Source organism: Scyliorhinus canicula, chromosome 15, assembly GCF_902713615.1.
Source record: "Scyliorhinus canicula chromosome 15, sScyCan1.1, whole genome shotgun sequence".
In the NCBI taxonomy this organism is placed as follows: domain Eukaryota; kingdom Metazoa; phylum Chordata; class Chondrichthyes; order Carcharhiniformes; family Scyliorhinidae; genus Scyliorhinus; species Scyliorhinus canicula.
This window is the reverse complement of record NC_052160.1, coordinates 19,705,937-19,726,768: the sequence shown is the minus strand read 5'-3', so window position 1 is coordinate 19,726,768 and position 20,832 is coordinate 19,705,937. Positions and strand designations below refer to the sequence as shown.

Here is a 20,832-nt window from a genome sequence, read left to right as displayed (position 1 = left end):
AAGTTAGCTTTGGTGATTGTTGAGTTGAAATGTAGCCATTCATGGAGAAATAAAACATTTCTTTGATGGGATGTGGGCATCAGTGGCCGGGCCAGCATTTATTGCCCATCCCTAAATGCCCTTGAACTAAGTAGCTTGCCAGGCAATTTCAGTGGGAACTTAAGAGTCAATCACATTGCTGTGGGTCTGTCGGGAGTCACATGTAGGCCAGACTGGGTAAGGATGGCAGATTTCCTTCCTTAAAGGGCATTAGTGAACCAGACGGGTTTTTACAACGATCATCATTTAGACTTCTAGTTCCAGCTCATAATTGAATTCAATTCAATGTGCTGAGATTTGAACCTGGGTCCCCAGTACTACCAAGAGTCTCTGGATTACTGGCCCTCTGACCATGCCTCTATGTCCTTCTAGGCTTCTATTATCGGCGACCTCAGAAATAATTGATCATGTTCCTAGTGTAATAATAATTTTAATATATTCCTAACTGCTTCATTATGGATGTTTGCAACGTGCTCATTTGAAGGCCCATCGTTTATAATCGATCTCCTGTTAGATAACTGATCATTTTATAGACGTTGGAAATTATTCTGTTCATTTAATTTGGAATTTACTTTTGTGTGACTGCTGATGGAGTGGCTTCTAACAAGCCACAGCTCAATTGACTTCATCTAGTCTCCTCGAACAAATTACATTTTGAAATATTAGTTAGGAAGGGGAGTGCAAATATTGGACTTGAGACCATCAGGTCTGGAATCTGTTGCGAATTCAGTCCAGACTGATGGAAGGAACATAACCCGACTGAGATTATTTACAATTCATCAGCCAAAACATATCACTAACCTGGCACTAAAGGAAGAAAGAACTTGCATTTCTATAGCACCTTTCACAGCGTTCCGATGTTCCCAAGCACTTTTCAGCCAAAATGTGTCCAGGTTTAGTCGCTGCCAGTTTAGCTCAATTGGCTGGTTCGTGATGGGGAGCGAGGCCAACAGCGCGGGTTCAATTACAGTACTGGCTGAGGTTATTCATGAAGGCCCCGCCTTCTCAATCTTGCCCCCTTGCCTGAGGTGTGGTGACCCTCAGGTTATACCACCACCAGTCAGCTCTCTTTCAAAAGGGGAGAGCAGCCTACGATCCTCGTGGACTATGGCGACAGTCATTGCAATCACTGCTGTACTTTAGGGTACACAGTAGTTAATTTACACGCAGAAAACTCTCACAATGAGACAATGACCAGATATCTACTTTTGTGATACTGGTTAAGGGTGAAATATTGAAGGACACTGGAGAGAATGGCCATGCTCTTCCTCAAATACTTGAGGGGGTGGGGGGGGGGGGGGGGGGGGGGGGGGGAACGGCACAGACAGAACCTCATTCGAGAAAAGGTTTATTTCCAAGGTGACAAACTCGGCAGAGGTACCAAATTTCACAAGTTGCATGTGCAGGTTAAGGGAACATTGGAAATAAGAACAGAGAATGTTGGATAAACTCAGCAGGTCTGGCAGCGCCTAAAGGATCCTCGAAGGGGCATTTAGATTTTGAAACATTCGGCCTGTTTTTCTCCCCGCCGATGCTGCCAGACCTGTTGATTTTTTTTCAGCATTTTCTGCTTTCCTTTCAGATTCCAGCATCCGCAGTATTTTGCTCTTATTTAAGGGAAAGTTAGTGATGTGTTTAAGAAGTTGAGGAAGAAAGAAATAGTATGTGTTCATAGGGTATGACAAAAAAGGAGGGGAGAAGGCTTGAGTGGAGCATAAACACCAGAGCGGAGCAGATGGGAGGAATGGCCTGTTAATACTATATAGAACATAGAACATAGAACAGTACAGCACAGAACAGGCCCTTTGGCCCTCGATGTTGTGCCGAGCCATGATCACCCTACTCAAACCCACAAACCACCCTATACCCGTAACCCAATAACCCCCCTTAACCTTACTTTTTAGAACACTACGGGCAATTTAGCATGGCCAATCCACCTAACCCGCACATCTTTGGACTGTGGGAGGAAACCGGAGCACCCGGAGGAAACCCACGCACACACGGGGAGGACGTGCAGACTCCGCACAGACAGTGACCCTATAATTCTATGCAACTATATGTTTTGCTTAGTCATCTGAAAGATAGCCAATTATTTCCAAATCTGTGTGACAGCTAGAAAAATCGCAATAATCGGTCAAAAGTTATCTTAATTGGCTGGAGCTATTAACTGATCTGAGGGAAGGGAGAAAGGTTGATTGCACCCTTCACAGAAAGACGAAGTGAACTTGCCAGACTTGACAAGTAAAGATTACAGGCTGAGGAAAAGGGAGGCGGGTGGAAAGGTGTCAACGTAATCAGTTGTCACGCTGGTACTTTATTACTCATTTGCCATCTCCTGGATGGTCAGGACCTGATATATTCGGTAATAGCAGCCAGTGCGGGCATAACTGAATCAGAAGCTCCGTCTAAGAGACATGCCAACCTGATATTTTGGGTGTACTTGCATAACATTTCCTAGCGTTCCCTTAGAGATTTGTTTTTAAAGTGATAAGTCCATCGAAACTTTGAAATGAGTGCCACACTGCAGAATGATGGGACCAATGCGTTATCTAATCAAGGCAGGAGTCAAAAGATTTGCTGAGATTTCGGGGTTGGCTGCAGCTAAAAATGTATGAAGTATGACATGACTGTTTAATAAGAGACTCACTGAGATGCTTCATTCCATCATCAGCCGACTAGAAATGAACCAGCGAGACAGTAAAAATGATTGATGACTGGAGTTACATATCAGCTCTGTGCAAAAGCTGGCCGATTTGCAAGCTAACCTATTTTTGCTGCCGTATAACAACTTTACAAAACTTATTCACAAGAACACAGCTGCAGGATGAGGGGCTCAAAGGAGAAATATAACACAACCTTGACCGTTCACTTGCTGCAGACATTAAAGCTGAGCAGAGGTTAAACTGGAAGTTCGCTCCATAGGCTGGCTGAATCCAGGCAGCTGGCTGAATCCAGGCAGCTGGCCACTGAATTCAGGCAGCTGACCACTGAATTCAGGCAGCTGGCCACTGAATTCAGGTTACAAGCTGTCTGTCTTGTCATTCCCATACCTTTATACATTTTTTTACCCGGCAGATCTACAGAAGCATTCCCTTCAGCAGTTTTATCTTTCAAACCTTGCTTGTTGGTGATTGTAGCCGAACTGAATAAGACCATTTACATCATAGAATCCCTACAATGCAGAAGGATGCCATTCACCCCATCAAGTCTGCACCGACCCTCTGAAAGAGCACCCTACCTCGACCTGTTCCCTCACCCTATCCCCGTAACCCCACCCAGCCAGCACACCTTCGGACACATCTTTGGACACTAAGGGGCAATTTCAGCATGGCCAATCCACCAAACCTGCACATCTATAGGCTGTGAGAGGAAACCGGAGCACCCGGAGGAAAGCCACGCAAACACGGGGAGAAAGTGTAGACTCCGCACAGTGACCCGAGGCTGTAACTGAACCCGGGACCCTGACACTGCGAGGCAGCAGTGCTAACCACTGTGCCGCTGACATTGTGCATTCTTTATTTTCCGTGATTTATCACTTCAAAAGATTTTAACATTACCTCCCTTGTTCCTTTCAGGCCTGGCTGACGGAGATTCATGAATATGCAACACAAGACGTGGTAATCATGCTTTTGGGTAACAAGGTGAGCGCTGGCACTGCGCATCTTGTATCAGGTACTTGTCAGCTCGTTCTTTGAAAGCACCATCGGGGAGGGGGTCGCTAAACCGGGACGGCTTGAAAAGGGGGGGCGGCGGGGTGGGGAGAGCGGGGCTGCCAATCAAAATGACGCCTTGATCTGCGAACAACGGTTCCTGCTGCCGAGGTCTGCTTGCCAGTAAGAAATCTCTCTGAGTGTGGCCTTGGTGGGGAGAAACTCCCAGAGGCCAAAATAACCCGGCAAAGTGCTGTTGAATAACGGGGTGATTCTTAGCACTGCAGCTGCCGGGAAATATCCCACCAAATCACCCAAAAGCGAATTTAACTTTGGCCTCTCAATCGCAACCGGTATCTTGGAGGGGGCATCGAATGATACTTTGTGGGTAGAATTTAGGAATAAAAAAGGGACAGCCACATTGCTCGGTGTTTATTATAGACCCCCAGATAGTCAGCGAGAAATTGAGGAGCAAGAATGTGCACGATTCGCAGAGGTGTGTAATAATAATAGGGTAACTATATTAGGTGATTTCAACTTTCCCAACGTTAATTGGGGTAGTCATAGTGTTAAGTGCATAGATGGAGTGGATTTCTTAAAATGTATACAGGAGAACATTTTGGGTCCAGATGTAGAAGGTCCAACGAGGGATGGTGCAGTGCTGGACATAATTCTGGGGAATGTAGCCGGACAGCTGGTTGAGGTGGTGGTGGGGAGCATTTTGGTGATAGCGACCACAACATGGTGCAATTTAAGCTTATTATGGACAAAGAAATAGACAAGTTGAAAAAGAACGTTTTGGATTGGGGAGAGCGGATTTTAGTAAAATAAGGCCAGATCTGGCCAAGGTAGAATGGGAACAACTACTTGTGGGGAAATCTACAGAAGAGCAGTGGGGGATATTCAAAAAGGAAATACAGCTCAACATGTTCCCCCTCGGCTAATAGCAAGGAATAAGAAGTCCAGAGAACCATGGATGACCTGACATATTCAGGATACAATGAGAATGGAAAGACAGGCATTCAACAGGTACAAGGGGAGTAAATCAGCGGGGGCATTAGCGGAGGACAGAAAGTGCAGGGTGGAGCTTAAGAAAGCAATTAGGAAAGCAAAAAGAGGATATGAGAGAGGTCTGGCAGGTAAAAGTAGGGAAAATCCCAAAATATTCTCAAAGCAATCAATGGGAAAAGGCTAAACAGCGAAAGAGCCGGGCCAATTAGAGACCAAGTGGGGCCAGAGGACATTGGTAGGGTGTTGAACGAATACTTCACATCCGTCTTCACCCAAGAGAATGCGGAGGTAGATATGGAACTCGGGGAGAGAGATTGTGTGGTTCTTGAGCAAATTGTAATAGGGGGTGACAAGGTGTTGGAGGTGTTGGCAGACATAAAAAGTGGACAAATTTTCAGGTCCTGATTAATTATGTCCCAGGATGCTGTGGGAGGTGATTGCAGGGCCTCTGACCCAAATTCTGAATTCCTCTCTGGCAATGGGGGAAGTGCCAGAGGACTGGAGAACCACGAGTGTAGTTCCACTATTTAAGAAAGGTTGTAGAGATAAGCCAGAGAACTACAGACCAGTGAGTCTCACTTCAGTGGTAGGAAAACTGTTGGAGAAAATCTGAAGGAGAGAATCTGTTTCCATTTAGGAAGGCAAGGTTTGATTCGGGACAGTCAGTATGGCTTTGTCAGAGGGACTGCCAGAGATGAATATGGACTTTCCGGAACCCGGCTGTTGGTTTCCCTTGTGACCGCAGGGGAGGGTGGGGTGGGTTCCACTCGTTATGAGGACAGAGAGGAATGGTGAGCAACACGAGGAGTGTTCTTTATGGTGGCAGCCTCCAGCAGTCCCTATAAAGACCACTGCACACAGTACTCCAGCTGTTCATCTGAGACAACTGACCACAGCCGAAAGTTTACGTTCAATATGGGAAAGTGGCACTCATCCCCCATTTTGCAAGGGAGCCAATGCTTGCTCTAGTTGGGCACACTGACCAATGTAGGACCTGGGCTTAGGTCCTTTCTAGGCTTAGGCTCTGCCCTTTAATTTGTTGATTTGATCTTTTGTTCATTTGACTTCTTAGTTACTTTGATTTTCCTCAAGAGTATAATTCCCAACAGATCCTTTTGCAGTGTAACTAGGTGCTGCCACCCTTTGGTAGAATCTCAAAATGCAACACAGAATTCCGAAAAGCCACTTGGACATTTCAGAGAAGCACCAAGCGAAGGCAGGGTACTTCTTCTACTCTGCCTTGAGAGTAAAGCATTGGAACTGTGATCATTGGAAACTTCAATCCAACTCGTACTTTCACAAATGGCAACTGTACCACTTAGTACGGGAATGAGCCAGACTGATCAGGAGGAGTGCAGACTCGCTCACGAAGATGTGACCGAAAAATTGTTCATTGTCATGTCTGTCTGTCTGTTATAGGCCGATGCGACTCAAGAAAGAGCTGTGAAGAAAGAGGCAGGGGAAAAATTAGCCAAGGTATGTCGCTTTCTACGCCACTCTTTAGACTGTACGGTTTGTAAGATTCTGCAAAATGAAATACCCTGAAATGAGCACTGTTGGTTGTGTGGGAAGAAAACAAAGAGAGAATGAGAGAAAGATCTGACCCGCCAACTCAGCATAGGTCAAAGGCAAGACTCAGGTGAAAGGTCATTGTGCTAAGCCACTCAACGGCTGCGTCCCCCAGCCATCTTTTTTGCCAGTTTCAGGTTAAACCTAACTCCATCAAAAGCGGAGGTTAAGACGAGACATTCAGCATGTGGCACGATTTAGCGACATGAATCAGCAGTCAGTGTGAATTTGAGATGTGGGGGTGCAGAGTAAGATACCGACCTGCTCTTTCTTTTTGTTATTTCAGCTGCTTTTGCACTTCATGGGCAGGAGAGGCTTTGGCGGGGGCTGGGGGCACTGGTGGGGGGTGGCGAGCCTGGCCAAAGGGGGGGTTCACTATTTGGCAGGTTGGGTCCGTGCGCCGGCGCTGCAGGCTGCTGGAGCCGGGGGCTCTATGCTGCGTGCCTGCTAGCCCCCCACCAGACGGGGGATTGGTGGCTGTTTTGCGGCATTTGTTCGGTTGTAAAACACCACCGTTCCCACGCCGAATTCAGCGCTTAGTCTCAAAATCGGAGAATCCAGCCCATAGAATCCCTACAGTGCAGAAGGAGGCCATTCAGCCCATTGAGTCAGCATGGACCTTCTGAATGAACACCCTACCTGCATTCCCCCCCCCCCCCGGCTGCCCCATACCCCACCTAACCTGCACATACCTGGAGACTAAGAATCAATTTAGCATGGCCAACCCACTTAATCTGAAGAAAACCAGAGCACCCGGAGGAAACCCGCGCAGACACGGGGCAAAAGTGCTAACTCCACACACAGTCACCCAAGGCCGGAATCGAACCCGGGTCCCTGGTGCTGTGAGGCAGCAGTGCTAACCACCGTGCCGCCCACTTGTTGGATCATAAATGACAATGGCAAGTGTAATGAAATTGCCATGATTTAAGAGCAGATTTAGTCTGTCCCTAGATTTTAATATGCCAGTTACTTCACTTTTTTAAATGCAGGGCTGTGACTGAAAGCATCATTTATTTTAAGACTATGGACTCAGTACTATTTTACAATACTGGGAGAAACATTTATCAGTGGAAATGGGGGTGATTGGGCAGAGTGGATCGGTGGGCCATTTGATACCAATGGATTGAAATCTGCTGGGTTGTAAAACTGGAATTGCGACTCACTCAGCCAATTTACTGCCCTGGTAGTGAGGCTGAAAATTGCTTTCCTGCGGACTTGCCTAATTGGCCTTTATCTTCTTCCAGGAATACGGGGTGCCCTTTATGGAAACAAGTGCCAAAACAGGCCTAAATGTTGAGCTGGCATTTATGGCTATTGCAAAGTAAGTGACGCACTCCCTGCATTGGCAGACATTGGTGAGGATTATTACAACAACCAATTTTCGTCCAAGTATCTCCCGATCTTCTTATCCCCGAGGTAAAATTAAAAAATGACAAAAGTTAACCTGAGATTTGAAAAGGCAAACGAGGATTAGTCAAATAAGAATTGATGACCGTAAGTAGGAATTTATTTTGTCAGCTTTGTGTACATTGGTAGGTATAACACTGATATATAATTGACAAGGAGCAGTATTACTGGGATAAGGTAGTCAATATACGTATAATTTAAAATAAAAACAGAAAGTCCTGGAAATCTCAGGAATAATTTAATAAAAATTATAAAATAATTTAAAATAAAAACAGAAAATCTCAGCAGGTCTGGCAGAGGGAAACCTAGGGCGCGATTCTCCACCCCCCACGCTGGTTGGGAGAATAGCGGGAGGGCCTCCCGACATTTTTCACGCCCTCCTGCTATTCTCCCCCCCTCGCCTGACCCACGTCACAAATCGCCACTCGCCGTTTTTTACGGAGAGAAGCGATTCTCCGTGGCCGATGGGCCGGGCCTTTACGCCCGTTTTTTCACGCCAGCAAACACACCTGCTTGCTGCCGTCGTAAAAACGGGCATCCAGAGGCCCGCACTATTTCCCCTCCGCCGCCCAACAAGATCAAGCCGCCACATCTTGTCGGGAGGCGGTGGAGAAATGCGGAACCGTGCATGCGTGGGTTCCGTCAATGGCGTGATGACGTCACCCGCGCATGCGCGGGTTGGAGCCGGCCGCGCGTCATCTTGGCGCGCGGCCTTAACGGCGGTCGTTAAGGGCGCGACGCCGTGATTCCCGGGGTCCCGCTCCTAGCCCCGATGGGGGGGGGAGAATCGGGTCCCGGGAACGGGCGTGAAGGCTGCCGTGAAACACGGCCGGTTTCACGGCAGCCTTTTCAACTCTCCGCATTTGCGGAGAATCTCGCCCCTAAAGTTAACATTTCAAGTCCAATGTGACTCTTGTTCAGAACTCAATATTTCCAGCATCCGCAGTATCTTGATTTTGTTACATTTCTATTTCACCCTGTTGTCTGCAAGAATCATTAGATTGGATGCAGAAAACCCCAAATTATAAACAGAAAATGCTGGTACTACTCCACAGGTCAGGCAGCGTACAAAGCGAGAGGGAGAGAGCAGAGTTTGTGTTTACTCGGAACCGGAGCAAGTAACTTGTAACTTTTTCCAGTCCTGAAACATTGAGCGTTGCTCTCTCCGTAGATGCTGCCTGACCTGCCGAGCGTTTCTGCACGGGATCAGAATCTTGATCATGGGGGAGTACGGTCAGTGTGTGCTCGTCCACTGCACTGCCCCAGCTCTTGGTGCAAGATCAGCCTAACCTAATACAGCTCCACCTTCAGGACAGGTCTGACTGTTACTGCCCTGTGTGTTACAGAGAACTGAAGCACAGGTCGATGAAATCACCAAACGACCCCAAGTTCAAGCTCCACGACTATGTGAATTCGGAAATGAAAGGCACGGGTTGCTGCAGTTCGTAACTGGCGCATTCTTTCTGCTGATACATTTGTACAAGACTGATTGGTGTTCAACAGCCAGGACAGTTCGTCTCGTGGTTCTGCCATCTTTTGTGTGAAGTTCCTGCATGTCTGTACTTGTTGTTTGTACATCGACGAGTGTTTATCAGCCGATAAGACCGTGAGCTCATTTGGGGAGGTGGGTGGGATATAAATGGTGTTAAATCAGGATCGAAAGTACTACACTTGATTGTTTACATAATCTAAATCTGCTTTTGCTGACTCTCAGTTTGTATCAATAGAAAAACAAACCTGGTCCTGTAGGACATTAAATGAATGTACATTGATGTCCGTGATTGTATGCTGTGTCTATTTTTAAATCCTTTACAGGGCCAATGTTAATTTCATTTGGGGAACAGAAGAGAAACCACACGTGCGAAAATAAATCACGATGTCAGTTGCAGAGAAAACGCAATTTGACCCCACTTTCTGCATCTTGCTGAAATACTGTAAACTATTTTTTAAAACAACTACTTTAATGCGCAATTGTCAGACTTGATATTAGAATTTTAATAAATAGTCGCAACATCTGTAAAATAAAATGTTTTCCAAGAAACCACACTCCGTAGTGAGTGAGAAAAGTGACGGTGAAAATGATCGATGGGCCTGGTGTTAATCATTGTGTAACATATGCTTTTGCAGAAAGTAAAAACTTGAAAATTACCCCACATGGTTGATTTTTATTCTCTTCACATTTTTTTCTGTTTTCGTGAGGGACTGCAGCATTGGCTGAAAGTTTCTAACATCTGCATCAAGTAGCCAGCGAATGCAGAACTGTGGTGTTAAATAATAGGAGTTTTGGCCGGCTATGCCATTCAAAAGAGCCTGACTGATCTTTTACATTCACACTGATCTTTTACATTCACCCCCTGCATTTCCTTAGTTCCGTAATGTCCAAATATCTAGCAATCTCATTGTTTTTACAAAAATATTTTAATTTAAATTTTCAACGTTTTAACAACAAATAAACATAATCACAACACCACTCTCACCCCCCTTTGATGGCAACCAGATCTCCAAAGTGTAACAAACAAACCCAATTGTATAGGGCATTGGTGAGACCACACCTGGAGTATTGTGTGCAGTTTTGGTGTCCTTATCTACTATGGAAGCAGTGCAGCAAAGGTTTACCAGACAGGACTGTCATAAGAGGACAGGCTAAATCGGTTAGGATTATAATCATTGGAATTTCAAAGCGTGAGAGAGGGTCTCATAAAAACTTATGAAATTCTAACAGGATTAGAATCAAAAAGAATGTTCCCAATGGTGGGGGAGACCAGAACTATGGGTCATTATTTGAAGATAAGGACTGAGGTGAGGAGAAATTTCTTCACCCAGAGAGTGGTGCATGTATGGAATTCGCTACCATAGAAAGTAGTTGAGGCCAAAACATTGTGTAATTTCAAGAAGGAATTAGATATAGCTCTTGGGGATAAAGGGATCTAGGGATATGGGGGGGGGGGGAAGGCGGGATCAGAGTATCAATCTTGATCTTCAGCCTTGTTCATAATGAATGGTGGAGCAGGCTCGAAAGCCCTCCTTTGTTTCTAACCCCTCATCCGGCCCTCTCAAAGCAAATTTCACCTTCTCTAACTGGTGTCATATGAGAGTACCTTTAAGAAATGGGTGTTTATAAATGGGTATGTATATAAATATCTGTAGTGAGAGTACCTTTAAGAAATGAGTGGTTTATTACTGCAGTGATGTCAGAGAGTGGGTGGAGCTGGGCTGTTTCCTGCAGGGTGTGTTTTAGTTTCGTTTTCAGCGTTGGAGCTGAAGCCAGCCAAAGCAGGTGTACTGTTGATCTCTCTGCCATGAAAAGACTATCTCTTGATCATTTGGTGAATTCAGAATTATAAATGTTTTCCGTTGTGAATGAAAACCTGATGTGCTTCTGTTAAAAGGTGTTTCTTTTGTCTTCTGGATGTTGTTTGGGAAGTTATTAAGGATTACTTAGTGTTGTACTCTTTGGGGGTTGTATTTGAATTGATGGTTGCTAAGATGTTCACTGTATGTTTTAAAAAGGTTAACTTGAGTTCATAGAATAAACATGGTTTTGATTTAAAAAATACTTTTCCATTTCTGCTGTACCACACCTGTAGAGTGGGCCGTGTGCTCCCCATACCACAATCTATTAAAAGTTGTGGGTCAGGTGAACTCCATGATACACTTTGGGGTTCTCTAAACCCTGGCCCATAACAACAGGAACTCCATTAGATCCCCCAGCCACACTGAGGTGTGGGGGACGCTGACCTTCACCCCAACAAGACTCACCTGCGATCGATCATCGAGGTGAAGACATCTGACCCCGCCCCTCTACTTGTGCTGTCAGAATTGACTCCGAATCTTCAGCGTGGCTACCACCACAGGACTACCCGTGTACTTCCCTGGGGCGAATGGTAGCAGCGCCGTTGCCAGTGTCCAGAGCCCGACCCTCTCCAGATCTAATTGTTTAATACTGGCAATGCTTGACCATCTGCGGGTCTCTGGGGGTGATGATTTTCAGCGTTTGGTTGATGAGCTGTGGCCCTTCTGCTTATCTACGTGCGTCTGGAGCACTACTCACGGCCTACCAAATGTTGGCTGTGATGCTGCAGTCCTCCGCTTTCCAAGCAAAACGATGAGGACTGCCATTAGGAGTCAGGGTTAGGTCAGCTACAGCACAAGTGGTATTGGAATCAGCTGGAAATACCTCACAGGGCAAGTCAAAATCAGGAGGCAAATATCTAGAGAATTGCTGACTGTTCAGTGCTGTGTCAGTCCCGTGTACAGCATTTAAGAGCGTGGTTGGTTGTGCTGGAAGGCAGACTGTATTGAGTTTGGTTCACTTGTTGATATACCCAAATGCAGGCTCATGAGTTTTAGTGTGGATCAGTATCCAGCAATTCGCTACTCGAAGAGTACATTCTTGGGCACCCAAGTGCCTACAGGGTTGGCTTTAGCTGTGTTGTGCCCAGTAGTCAATTAGCCTGCGCTCTCCAGCCTTATACAGCAGCTACTTGCCTAGGTGTTTGTGTTAATATTGAACCAGGATAATGTACCAATTTACCTATTCCCTTCTAGATCTTCAATACTCCGACACATCACCGTTGCTCCATTGCAAATATCCCTATTAGGCCAGGGCACCTCCTCATTGGTTCAGTGCCAAACTATTTATCAAACTCCTTTGCTCCTTGCTGCATCAAGCCAGGGTACCTCAGAACTCTCTGATATTCAGGGCAGTATGCAAGCAACCGAAGACTTTACTGGGACTCATTCTGAAGCCCTCATGTTGGCCTTCGCTTTTAAAATCAGTTGCATAGTCAATGGTTGTTTCACCCAAGTCCAAAGATGCACTATAGGTGGATTGGCTATGCTAATTTGCCCCTTACAGTCCAAAGATGTGCAGTTAGGTGGGATTGCAGGAGAGTGGTCCTAGGTATGGCATTCTTTCAGAGGGTCGGTGCAGACTTGATGGGCCAAGTGTCCTTTTGCACTGGCAATAACCTCTATTCGGTAAGAAGTCTTACAACACCAGGTTAAAGTCCAACAGGTGTGTTTCAAACAGTAGCTTTCGGAGCACTACTCCTTCCTCAGGTGAATGAAGAGTTTTTTTTCCCCATCTCTATTCGGTGAAATAGACATTTTAGTCGTAAAGCTCTTGCTGGATAAAAATGCATTTGCTGATGCTCCAAGTACATTTCAACCATCAACTTCACTCGTGATCAATGGGACATTGAATGTTCAACCTTGTAACAGCTTCCAATGTCAACAATAGAGTTAGAGTGCCCTCTGCTGTCGACTTTATGGAAGTGTTAAATTATTAGGTGCTTGTAGATGAAGTACACTCAGAGCATATGCGGACCAGCTGGCAAACATGTTCGTGGACATCTTTAACCTGTCCCTACTCCGCTCCAAGGTCCCCACCTACTTCAAGAAGACCACCATCATACCGGTGCTAAAGAACCAGACAACGTGCCTCAACCATCTGGTGGTCCTGACTTCAGTTGTAATGAAGAGTTGAGAGGTTGGTCATGAAGCACCATCACCCCCATACTCCCAGAATGCCTTGATCCACTGCAATTTGCAGACCACCACAACTGGTCCACAGCAGATGCCACCTCCCTGGCCCTACACTCATCCCTCGAGCATCTTGATAACAAGGACTCCCACATCAGACTCCTATCTATTGACTACAACTCCGCCTTCAACACCATAATCCCAGCCAAGCTCATATCAAAGCTCCAAATCCTAGGAATTGGCTCCTCACTCTGCAACTGGATCCTTGACTTTCCAGACCAGTCAGTAAGAATAAACACCTCTTCCACAATAGTCCTCATTACCAGGTCCCACAAAGCTGCATACTTAGCCCCCTACTATACTCCCGGTACACACACTACTGCATGGCAAAATTTAGTTCCAACACCGTCTACATGTTTGCTGACAATGACCATAGTGGGACAGATCTCAAATAACGAGTCAGAATACAGGGGGGAGATTGAGAACCTAGTGGAGTGGTTCAGTGACAATCGCTCCCTCAATGCCAGCAAAACTAAAGAGCTGGTCCTTGACTTCAGGAAGCAAAGTACCATACACACCCTTGTCAGCATCAACAGGGCTGAGGTGGGGATGATTAGCAATTTCAAATTCCTTGGGGTACACATCTCCCAAAAATCTGTCCTGGTCCACCCATGTCAATGCCACCACCAAGAAAGCACAACAGCGCCTATACTTCAGAAACTAAGGAAATCCAGCATGTCCACATCAACTCTTACCAACTTTTATTGATCACCATAGAAAGCATCCTATCTGGCTGCATCACATGGCAACTGCTCAGCCCAAGATTACAACAAACTTCAGAGTTTATGAACACAGCCCAGTCCATCTCACAAACCTGCCTCCCATCCATTGACTCCATCTACACCTCCTACTGGGGCAAGCTGGCAGCATAGACTGCCTCTGACCCAGCTTACTTATTCTTCCATCGTACAAAAGTCTGAGAACACTCAAAAGCAGGTCCTTCGACTCCTAAACAACCGTCTTATGGACTGACCTAATTAACACTACACCCGTGTGCTTCACCCGATCCCAGTGTTTATGGAGTTACATAATTGTAGGGCAACACGTGCTGCACTATTTGTTTTATTTCCTTTATGTATTTAATGATCTGCATGCAGAAAAACACTTTCCGGTCCCTGGTAAAGTGACAATAAACAAATTGAAACACACAATGACATGGGGAGAATATGCAGTCTGCAGTAACCCAAGCTGGGAATAAAACCCAAATGAATTAAGTCAACCACTGCGACCATGGCCAACTGGTCTATGCCAGTACCTGTGCTTCATACAACCATCACACCACCTATTTATTATCAATCCATCCATCCATCCATCATGAAAATCAAAAAAATCATAGGGGCAGCACTGTAGTTAGCACACTGCTGCAGTGCCAGGGACCTAGGTTCAATTCCAACCTTGGGTGATTGCATGCACACTTCTCCCCATATCCACGTTTGTTCCCTCTGGTTTCTTCAGTCCAAAGATGTGCCCGTTAGGTGGATTGGCTAAAATGGGGGAGTGGGCCTGCTTCAGTCAGTTCAGACTCCACAGGCCAAATGGCCTGCTTCTGCACTGCAGGGATTCTACAAGTCAAATCCACCACTGCCTCAATTCATTATCCAACTCATTTGTGCAAGCAAATTGCCATAATACAGCATGAAGACAGGTTTCATGGTTCTTCCAAACACTGTTACTGTCGCCATTCATAACAATTCCAGCACCCACTCGTGCACTTCATTCCAATGATAAATGTGATTGGATGTGATCAAAGCCTATGATAAAGAATAAACAGTCATTTACCTAGCACCATTTATCCTCTAGTCCTTTCTTAGGCCAGACTGAGCAAAGATTCCCGACTGAGCTAACAGTGCTTTTCTTAGGCCAGACGGGAGCTAATATTCCCAGTAGTACCATTGAAGGAAAGTTAATGCAGACACCTTTTAAAAAAAAAAAACCACCATTTGCAGTGACAATCTATTTATTTATCATGTCAAAATACAAGTGAAGACATCTTTGATGATCATGGTCCAATAGCAGTTAGCTGTGGCAATTAGATACCAGCCTAATCTGCCATGTTACACATTTCCATACCATCCTCCCCAAACAGGCACTGGAATGTGGTAACTAAGAGCTTTTCACAGTAACTTCAACTTCATTTGAAGCCTACTTGTGACAATAAGCGATTTTCACATGTTCCAGGAGTCACCCAGTCAAATCTATAACCTGTAACAATTAAAGCATTTGGGTTAGTAATATTAAGTGCTTCTAATTCTATGGCACACAAATGAAATACAAAGAGCCTCAGGCACAAAAAGTGTAATCAAGCATTGCTTTAATGCAACACTTTCATTGGAGATGTCAGAAATAGAAGAAAGGCTCATCATAGGCTCAGCTCAAATATTTGAAGTTCCAAAGTGTAGCCCTTTAATTGACAGCAGTTAGCACTTGATCACTTCACCAGTGGGCAATAAATAACCATTATACAAATTCCAAGTGACACTCAACCAATGCCAAATTCATCTGCTTTTCATCATTTTTGGAGTCTGCCTAAGTTCATCTGCTTTTCAGTGTTTGGAGTCTGCTGAAACAGGTGTCTGTTGAGGCATAGTTAGTTCTTGACTCCCTGCTGTGTACTATTGCATCATTAGTACAACTGAATGCATATATCCATTGTTGGGAGAAATCCAGTCTAACTTTAAAAAAAAAAACAAAGATTGGTCTTACAAATACCAAGAGTGAAGAATGGTGTTCTATATTAAAGTACCTCTGTAGAACTCTGTCCCCTCACATCATATACTATTCCTGCTCACCAAATAGCAGTTAGAACTAGACATACTAGGGTAGGTGGATTGGTAGTGTATTTAAAAAAAAAAGTTAACACTTACCACAGCTAACTGCCAGCACTGCTTGTTAAAATATCTTAGATATTGCTGCATGTTTCATCAGCAGTCACACAGTTCTTGAAATCACCCAGCAGTCACCTGTGCATGAAATTACCCATAACAGTGAGCTCAAATAGAACAATCAGTAATTTCTACTGGTTTTTAAATTTAAGCCTCAGCCACAAACAGTAATCAAACATTGCTTTAATGTAACTTATTGATTGGAGATGTCAGAAATAGAAGGCTCATCATAGGCTCAACACATTAGTCAAGCTTGTTAAAAAGCTAATATTTACTTCTGCCATAATGAATTCCTTTAAAGGTATGGTACTTACTTTAAAATGGCCACTGAATAATAGGTCAGCTGACCTAACATACACAATGACAATGCTTATCAAGTGAGCAATGCCTATAATGTGGATTAGATCAACTATCAACTGGGTCCAGAAATCCAAAAAAATCCCTTCCACTAACTGTATGCTGGCTTCTGAAATCATCCAATTAAAAGTAAATTCTCCTTACCAGTTTTCAGTACCAACTTGACATTTTGCAGAGATGTTGCAGTCAGCATTTCACCAGCATTTTATCACTCCTAGCCTGAAATGACACACATTATAGTGTAATATGTAGTATTAAGTACAACAATTATCAATTCATACAGCATTTAAAATTAAGCCTCAGCCATAAAATAATAATCAAGTGCTGCTTTAATGCAACTTTCATTGGAGATGTCAGAAAGAAGGGTAAGGCTCATCACAGGCTCAACATTTGTACGTCCTTTAAAAAAATTCCATTAAACTTATGCTGGCTTCCGAAATCATCCAATTAAAAATAAATTCTCCTTACCAGTTTTCAGTACCAACTTGACATTTTGCAGAGATGTTGCAGCCAGCATTTCACCAGCATCTTATCACTCCTAGCCTGAAATGACACACATTATAGTGTAATATAAAGGAGAACAATTATCAATTCATACACATTTAAAATTAAGCCTCAGCCATAAAATAATAATCAAGTGCTGCTTTAATGCAACACTTTCATTGGAGATGTCAGAAATAGGAGTAAGGCTCATCACAGGCTCAACATTTGTACACCCTTTAAAAAAATCCATTCTACTAAAATATATTCCATTAAACTTATGCTGGATTCTGAAATAATCCAATTAAAAGTAAATTCTCCTTACCAGTTTTCAGTACCAACGTGACATTTTGCAGAGATGTTGCAGCCAGCATCTTATCACTCCTAGCCTGAAATGACATATTATAGTGTAATATGAAGTAGAACAATTATCAATTCATACAGCATTTAAAATTAAGCCTCAGCCATAAAATAATAATCAAGTGCTGCTTTAATGCAACACTTTCATTGGAGATGTCAGAAATAGGAGTAAGGCTCATCACAGGCTCAACATCCATTCTACTAAAATATATTCCATTAAACTTATGTTGGATTCTGAAATCATCCAATTAAAAGTAATTTGTCCTCACCAGTTTTCAGTACTAACAACATATTGCAGAGATGTTGCAGTCAGTCTGTTTCACCAGCAGCTCATCACTCCTAGCCTGAAATGACAATACAGTGTAAGCTGAAGTAGGACAATTCTTACTGCATTTAAAATTAAGCCTCAGCCACAAATCAATAATCAAGTGTTGCTACTTTCATTGGACATGCAAGAAAGAGATATGGTTCTATCAGACTCAGCAATCAAGTAAACAACTCTGCACAGGCAAGTAGAATCTTGGTTAGTGCCCACAACAGTTGTACTGACAACATGAAATCTAATGATTTCAACCAAGCTAAACTGTTAAACTTTATTGAGAACACCAAGTAGGCTCTTTTGAGTCACAGGATAGGCAGAAATAGCTATAAATACAGTAGGGCAACACCCAAAATTCTCCACCCCTCTCCCAAGCATACCTCTCCTACAAACTTGCAGGTGCCAATCTGAAGGCATATAATGCATTTCAACCAGTGCACCCCAAGAGGTCCAAAAACAATTTCTTCCATCAGTTTTCAAAGGGCACCTGGAAACAGATAAAAACACATCAGTCCATCCCTCTACAGCAAGTTCCCACCCAGACACAGAAACAAGCATTAAATTGATTCAGCACATTTCAGGGAGCCCTCACTTATTTTTTTAATTAAATTTCTTCATAAACATCACTGGCTGTGCCAGCATTTAATTGCCCAACCTAAAGGGCACTTAAGAGTCAGCCAGTGCTGTGGATCTAAAGCAGAGGTGGGCAAACTACAGCCCGCGGGCCGCATGCGGCCCGCCAAAGGTATTTCTGCAGCCCGCCAAGTCATTAAAAAAAAAAAAAAAAAAAAATTTTTTTTTAAGGTTAATGGAGGCGGGCTGTTGGGTTACTTACTGGTATAGGGTGGATACATTGACTTGAGTAGGGTGATCATTGCTCGGCACAACGTCGAGGGCCGAAGGGCCTGTTCTGTGCTGTACTGTTCTATGTTCTATATGAGGCGCCCAGAATCATAATCAGGTGAAGTAATTATTTTACTTAATATACTATGCGGCCCTTTGTGAATTGTGAATTTTTGAATGTGGCCCTTGCACGGAAAAGTTTGCCCACCCCTGATCTAAAGTCTCATGTCAGACCAAGTATGGACAGATTTCCTTCCCGAGTGAACCAGCTGGGTTTTTAAAACAATGGTTTAATGGTCAGCATTCAAATTTCAAAATCAGTTTTGTACTGGATTATAAATTTCACCACTTGCCATGGTCCCCAGGCATTACCGTGGGTTGCAGGATTGGCTATGCTATATTGCCCCAGGCCCACATAGGGTGTTCTTTCAGACTTGATGGGCAGAATGGCCTCCTTCTGCACTGCAGGGATTCTACAGACAAAAGAGCAGCAAGCAAGGCGACAGTTCAACCACCTTCAACACCAATGTAGCATTTCACCAAGTTTGCAATGGGTGACCAAACCATCCCAGATTTTCCATAACTGTCATCTATATGGTTAGTCCACAATAAGGCCACCCCAGAACAGGTCTTGGGTTCTTCACAGTGCCTCAGCATGTTGATCAGTAACCAAGAGTGTCCAGTAGGGTGCATGCAATGGCAAGATCAGGAGTCAGTACAGATCATATGGCTGTGGCAGCAGGGATCAGTTAGGCAGCTCTTCCACTGGTTCACTAACCACCTCAGATGTTCAATGACTTCCCGCACAGGGTCCCTCTAGGTCCTGTGGTTATGTCAAGTGTCCCCTTTTGAAAATATAGTTGGTCACCCAACAAATGGCAGTCAAACTAGCTTCGGGGGGGGGGGGGGAAGAAGAGATAAGATAGATAACCTCAGGTAGACGGAACCATAACCAACACAAAGGGTTGCAGTTCATACTCTTAAATCAGAGAAAATTCGGCCCATCATGTCCGTGCTGGCCATCACAGACCTACCTCTTCTAATCTCATTTTCCAACATTTCAAACGCCGATGAATCAAAGGCCATCGACCAAGCGCTCGCCTGGCTCTTGCAACTCGAACCATCTCAGCCCCAGGACTTTGCCGGGGTTCTCCGGGGCAGTCGAGTGCTCAGGCCGGGCAGCGGCATTGCCTCCCCACCCCCGAGCGGGACCAACGCCACTCCAAGCGAAACACCACCGAAGGCAAGGCCGAAGAAAAGGACGCTATCGAGGAAAGAGCCAGTTACAGCTTCCCCGGGAGGGCCGAGACTAGGGCTGTCCGCTCCGAGCACGCGGCCTCACCTCTTGTAAAACACTCACGTTTTTTTATACAAATTCAAACAGAAAATTCATGCCGACTGATTTCCACGCGCTCTAAATAAAAACTTTTACCGATTTATCTGCGATTAAAAGCGCACGCCTCGCCGAGTCTAAACAAACCTGCGCGGCTACCGGCAGCAACCTACCTCCTCAGAGCCTCCCGCCGAAAGACCGAATGTTCTCGCACCTTCGGCAATGTACCGTGCCCCCTGTCAATCACCCGCCGTCCGGCATGACCATTGGACGGTGGTGATGATGGGCACCTCGTCTGATCAATGGTTGTCCTACTCGGGGTATAGTCCGACCGGGTTCTATCCAATGAAGGCCCACGAGGGCGGCGCCAATCTTTCTGTCCTCCCCCGCCGCGCAGCCCGCTGGGTAATGTAGTCCGGCCGGCCGCCGGCCGCCGCTTGCAGCAGCGCCGGCAAACGACAATTCCCGAGCTGCTCTCTGCTCCCGCGCATGCGTGCATGCTCGCCCCCCCCCCCCCCCCCCCCAATTGCCGACTCGGTCGTATGTTAGTTCCTTGAAATTTCTTGTCAGTTGGCGTCCGGCCGGACGGTGTGTGAAAATGTCAACCGTCACCATTTGCGGGTAAGAGTAAAAGTTGGGCGAGAGGAGTTCTTGTTTCCGTGCGGAGGGGAGTACTTTTCGCGCAGTGGAATTGAACGGCGGCGACCGGAGCGTCGGGAAAATGGACCCGGACTTGGCGGCTGATCTGTCAACGCGATCCGTCCCAGAAGTGGCCTACCAAAAAGGGGGAAGGAGGCACCCGGTCCTGACGGACGGAACATGTTAGCCCCATTATCAGGGGAGACATCCTGCCCCCCCCCCCATTATCAGGGGAGACATTCTGCCCCCCATCCCCATTATCAGGGGAGACATTCTGCCCCCCATCCCCATTATCAGGGGAGACATTCTGCCCCCCATCCCCATTATCAGGGGAGACATTCTGCCCCCCATCCCCATTATCAGGGGAGACATCCTGCCCCCCATCCCCATTATCAGGGG

The 20,832-nt window shown here is 45.3% G+C and overlaps 2 protein-coding genes, 1 long non-coding RNA gene and 5 other non-coding genes across 12 annotated transcripts in view; 2 read left to right on the top strand and 6 right to left on the bottom strand.

The window, feature by feature from the left end:
* LOC119978211 (ras-related protein Rab-26-like) overlaps positions 1 to 9,824 on the top strand; it is a 378,668-nt gene extending 368,844 nt beyond the window's left edge. The window contains exons 6-9 of one of the 2 annotated variants that reach the window (XM_038819652.1): positions 3,615 to 3,680; positions 6,120 to 6,176; positions 7,514 to 7,590; positions 9,023 to 9,824. In XM_038819652.1, the coding sequence (XP_038675580.1) occupies positions 3,615 to 3,680; positions 6,120 to 6,176; positions 7,514 to 7,590; positions 9,023 to 9,125 (303 nt within the window). In that variant the 3' untranslated portion in view covers positions 9,126 to 9,824. Of the gene's footprint in view, positions 1 to 3,614; positions 3,712 to 6,119; positions 6,177 to 7,513; positions 7,591 to 9,022 lie in introns of both variants that reach the window. The other variant, XM_038819653.1, reaches the window with a different exon arrangement.
* A 5,335-nt stretch (positions 9,825 to 15,159) lies between these two features.
* LOC119978654 lies at positions 15,160 to 20,135 on the bottom strand. Its single transcript, XR_005463520.1, has 8 exons — positions 19,968 to 20,135; positions 17,999 to 18,105; positions 17,569 to 17,643; positions 17,265 to 17,328; positions 16,928 to 17,002; positions 16,604 to 16,678; positions 16,085 to 16,180; positions 15,160 to 15,422 (listed from the first exon to the last, which is right to left on the bottom strand). It is a non-coding gene; the product is annotated as an uncharacterized LOC119978654 (long non-coding RNA).
* Positions 15,496 to 15,588, bottom strand: LOC119979158. Its single transcript, XR_005463661.1, has one exon. It is a non-coding gene; the product is annotated as a small nucleolar RNA SNORD60 (small nucleolar RNA).
* Positions 16,252 to 16,338, bottom strand: LOC119979159. Its single transcript, XR_005463662.1, has one exon. It is a non-coding gene; the product is annotated as a small nucleolar RNA SNORD60 (small nucleolar RNA).
* LOC119979155 lies at positions 16,754 to 16,843 on the bottom strand. The gene has a single exon (XR_005463658.1). It is a non-coding gene; the product is annotated as a small nucleolar RNA SNORD60 (small nucleolar RNA).
* On the bottom strand, positions 17,070 to 17,161 carry LOC119979157. The gene has a single exon (XR_005463660.1). It is a non-coding gene; the product is annotated as a small nucleolar RNA SNORD60 (small nucleolar RNA).
* LOC119979156 lies at positions 17,395 to 17,486 on the bottom strand. The gene has a single exon (XR_005463659.1). It is a non-coding gene; the product is annotated as a small nucleolar RNA SNORD60 (small nucleolar RNA).
* A 171-nt stretch (positions 20,136 to 20,306) lies between the features above and the next one.
* The window catches only part of traf7 (TNF receptor-associated factor 7), an 88,659-nt gene continuing 88,133 nt past the window's right edge, over positions 20,307 to 20,832 (top strand). For 2 of the 4 annotated variants that reach the window (XM_038819444.1, XM_038819446.1), the window contains exon 1: positions 20,307 to 20,415. The gene's annotated coding sequence lies outside the window, so the exon portion shown is untranslated. The remainder of the gene's footprint in view (positions 20,416 to 20,832) is intronic. The other 2 variants (XM_038819447.1, XM_038819448.1) reach the window with 1 other exon arrangement.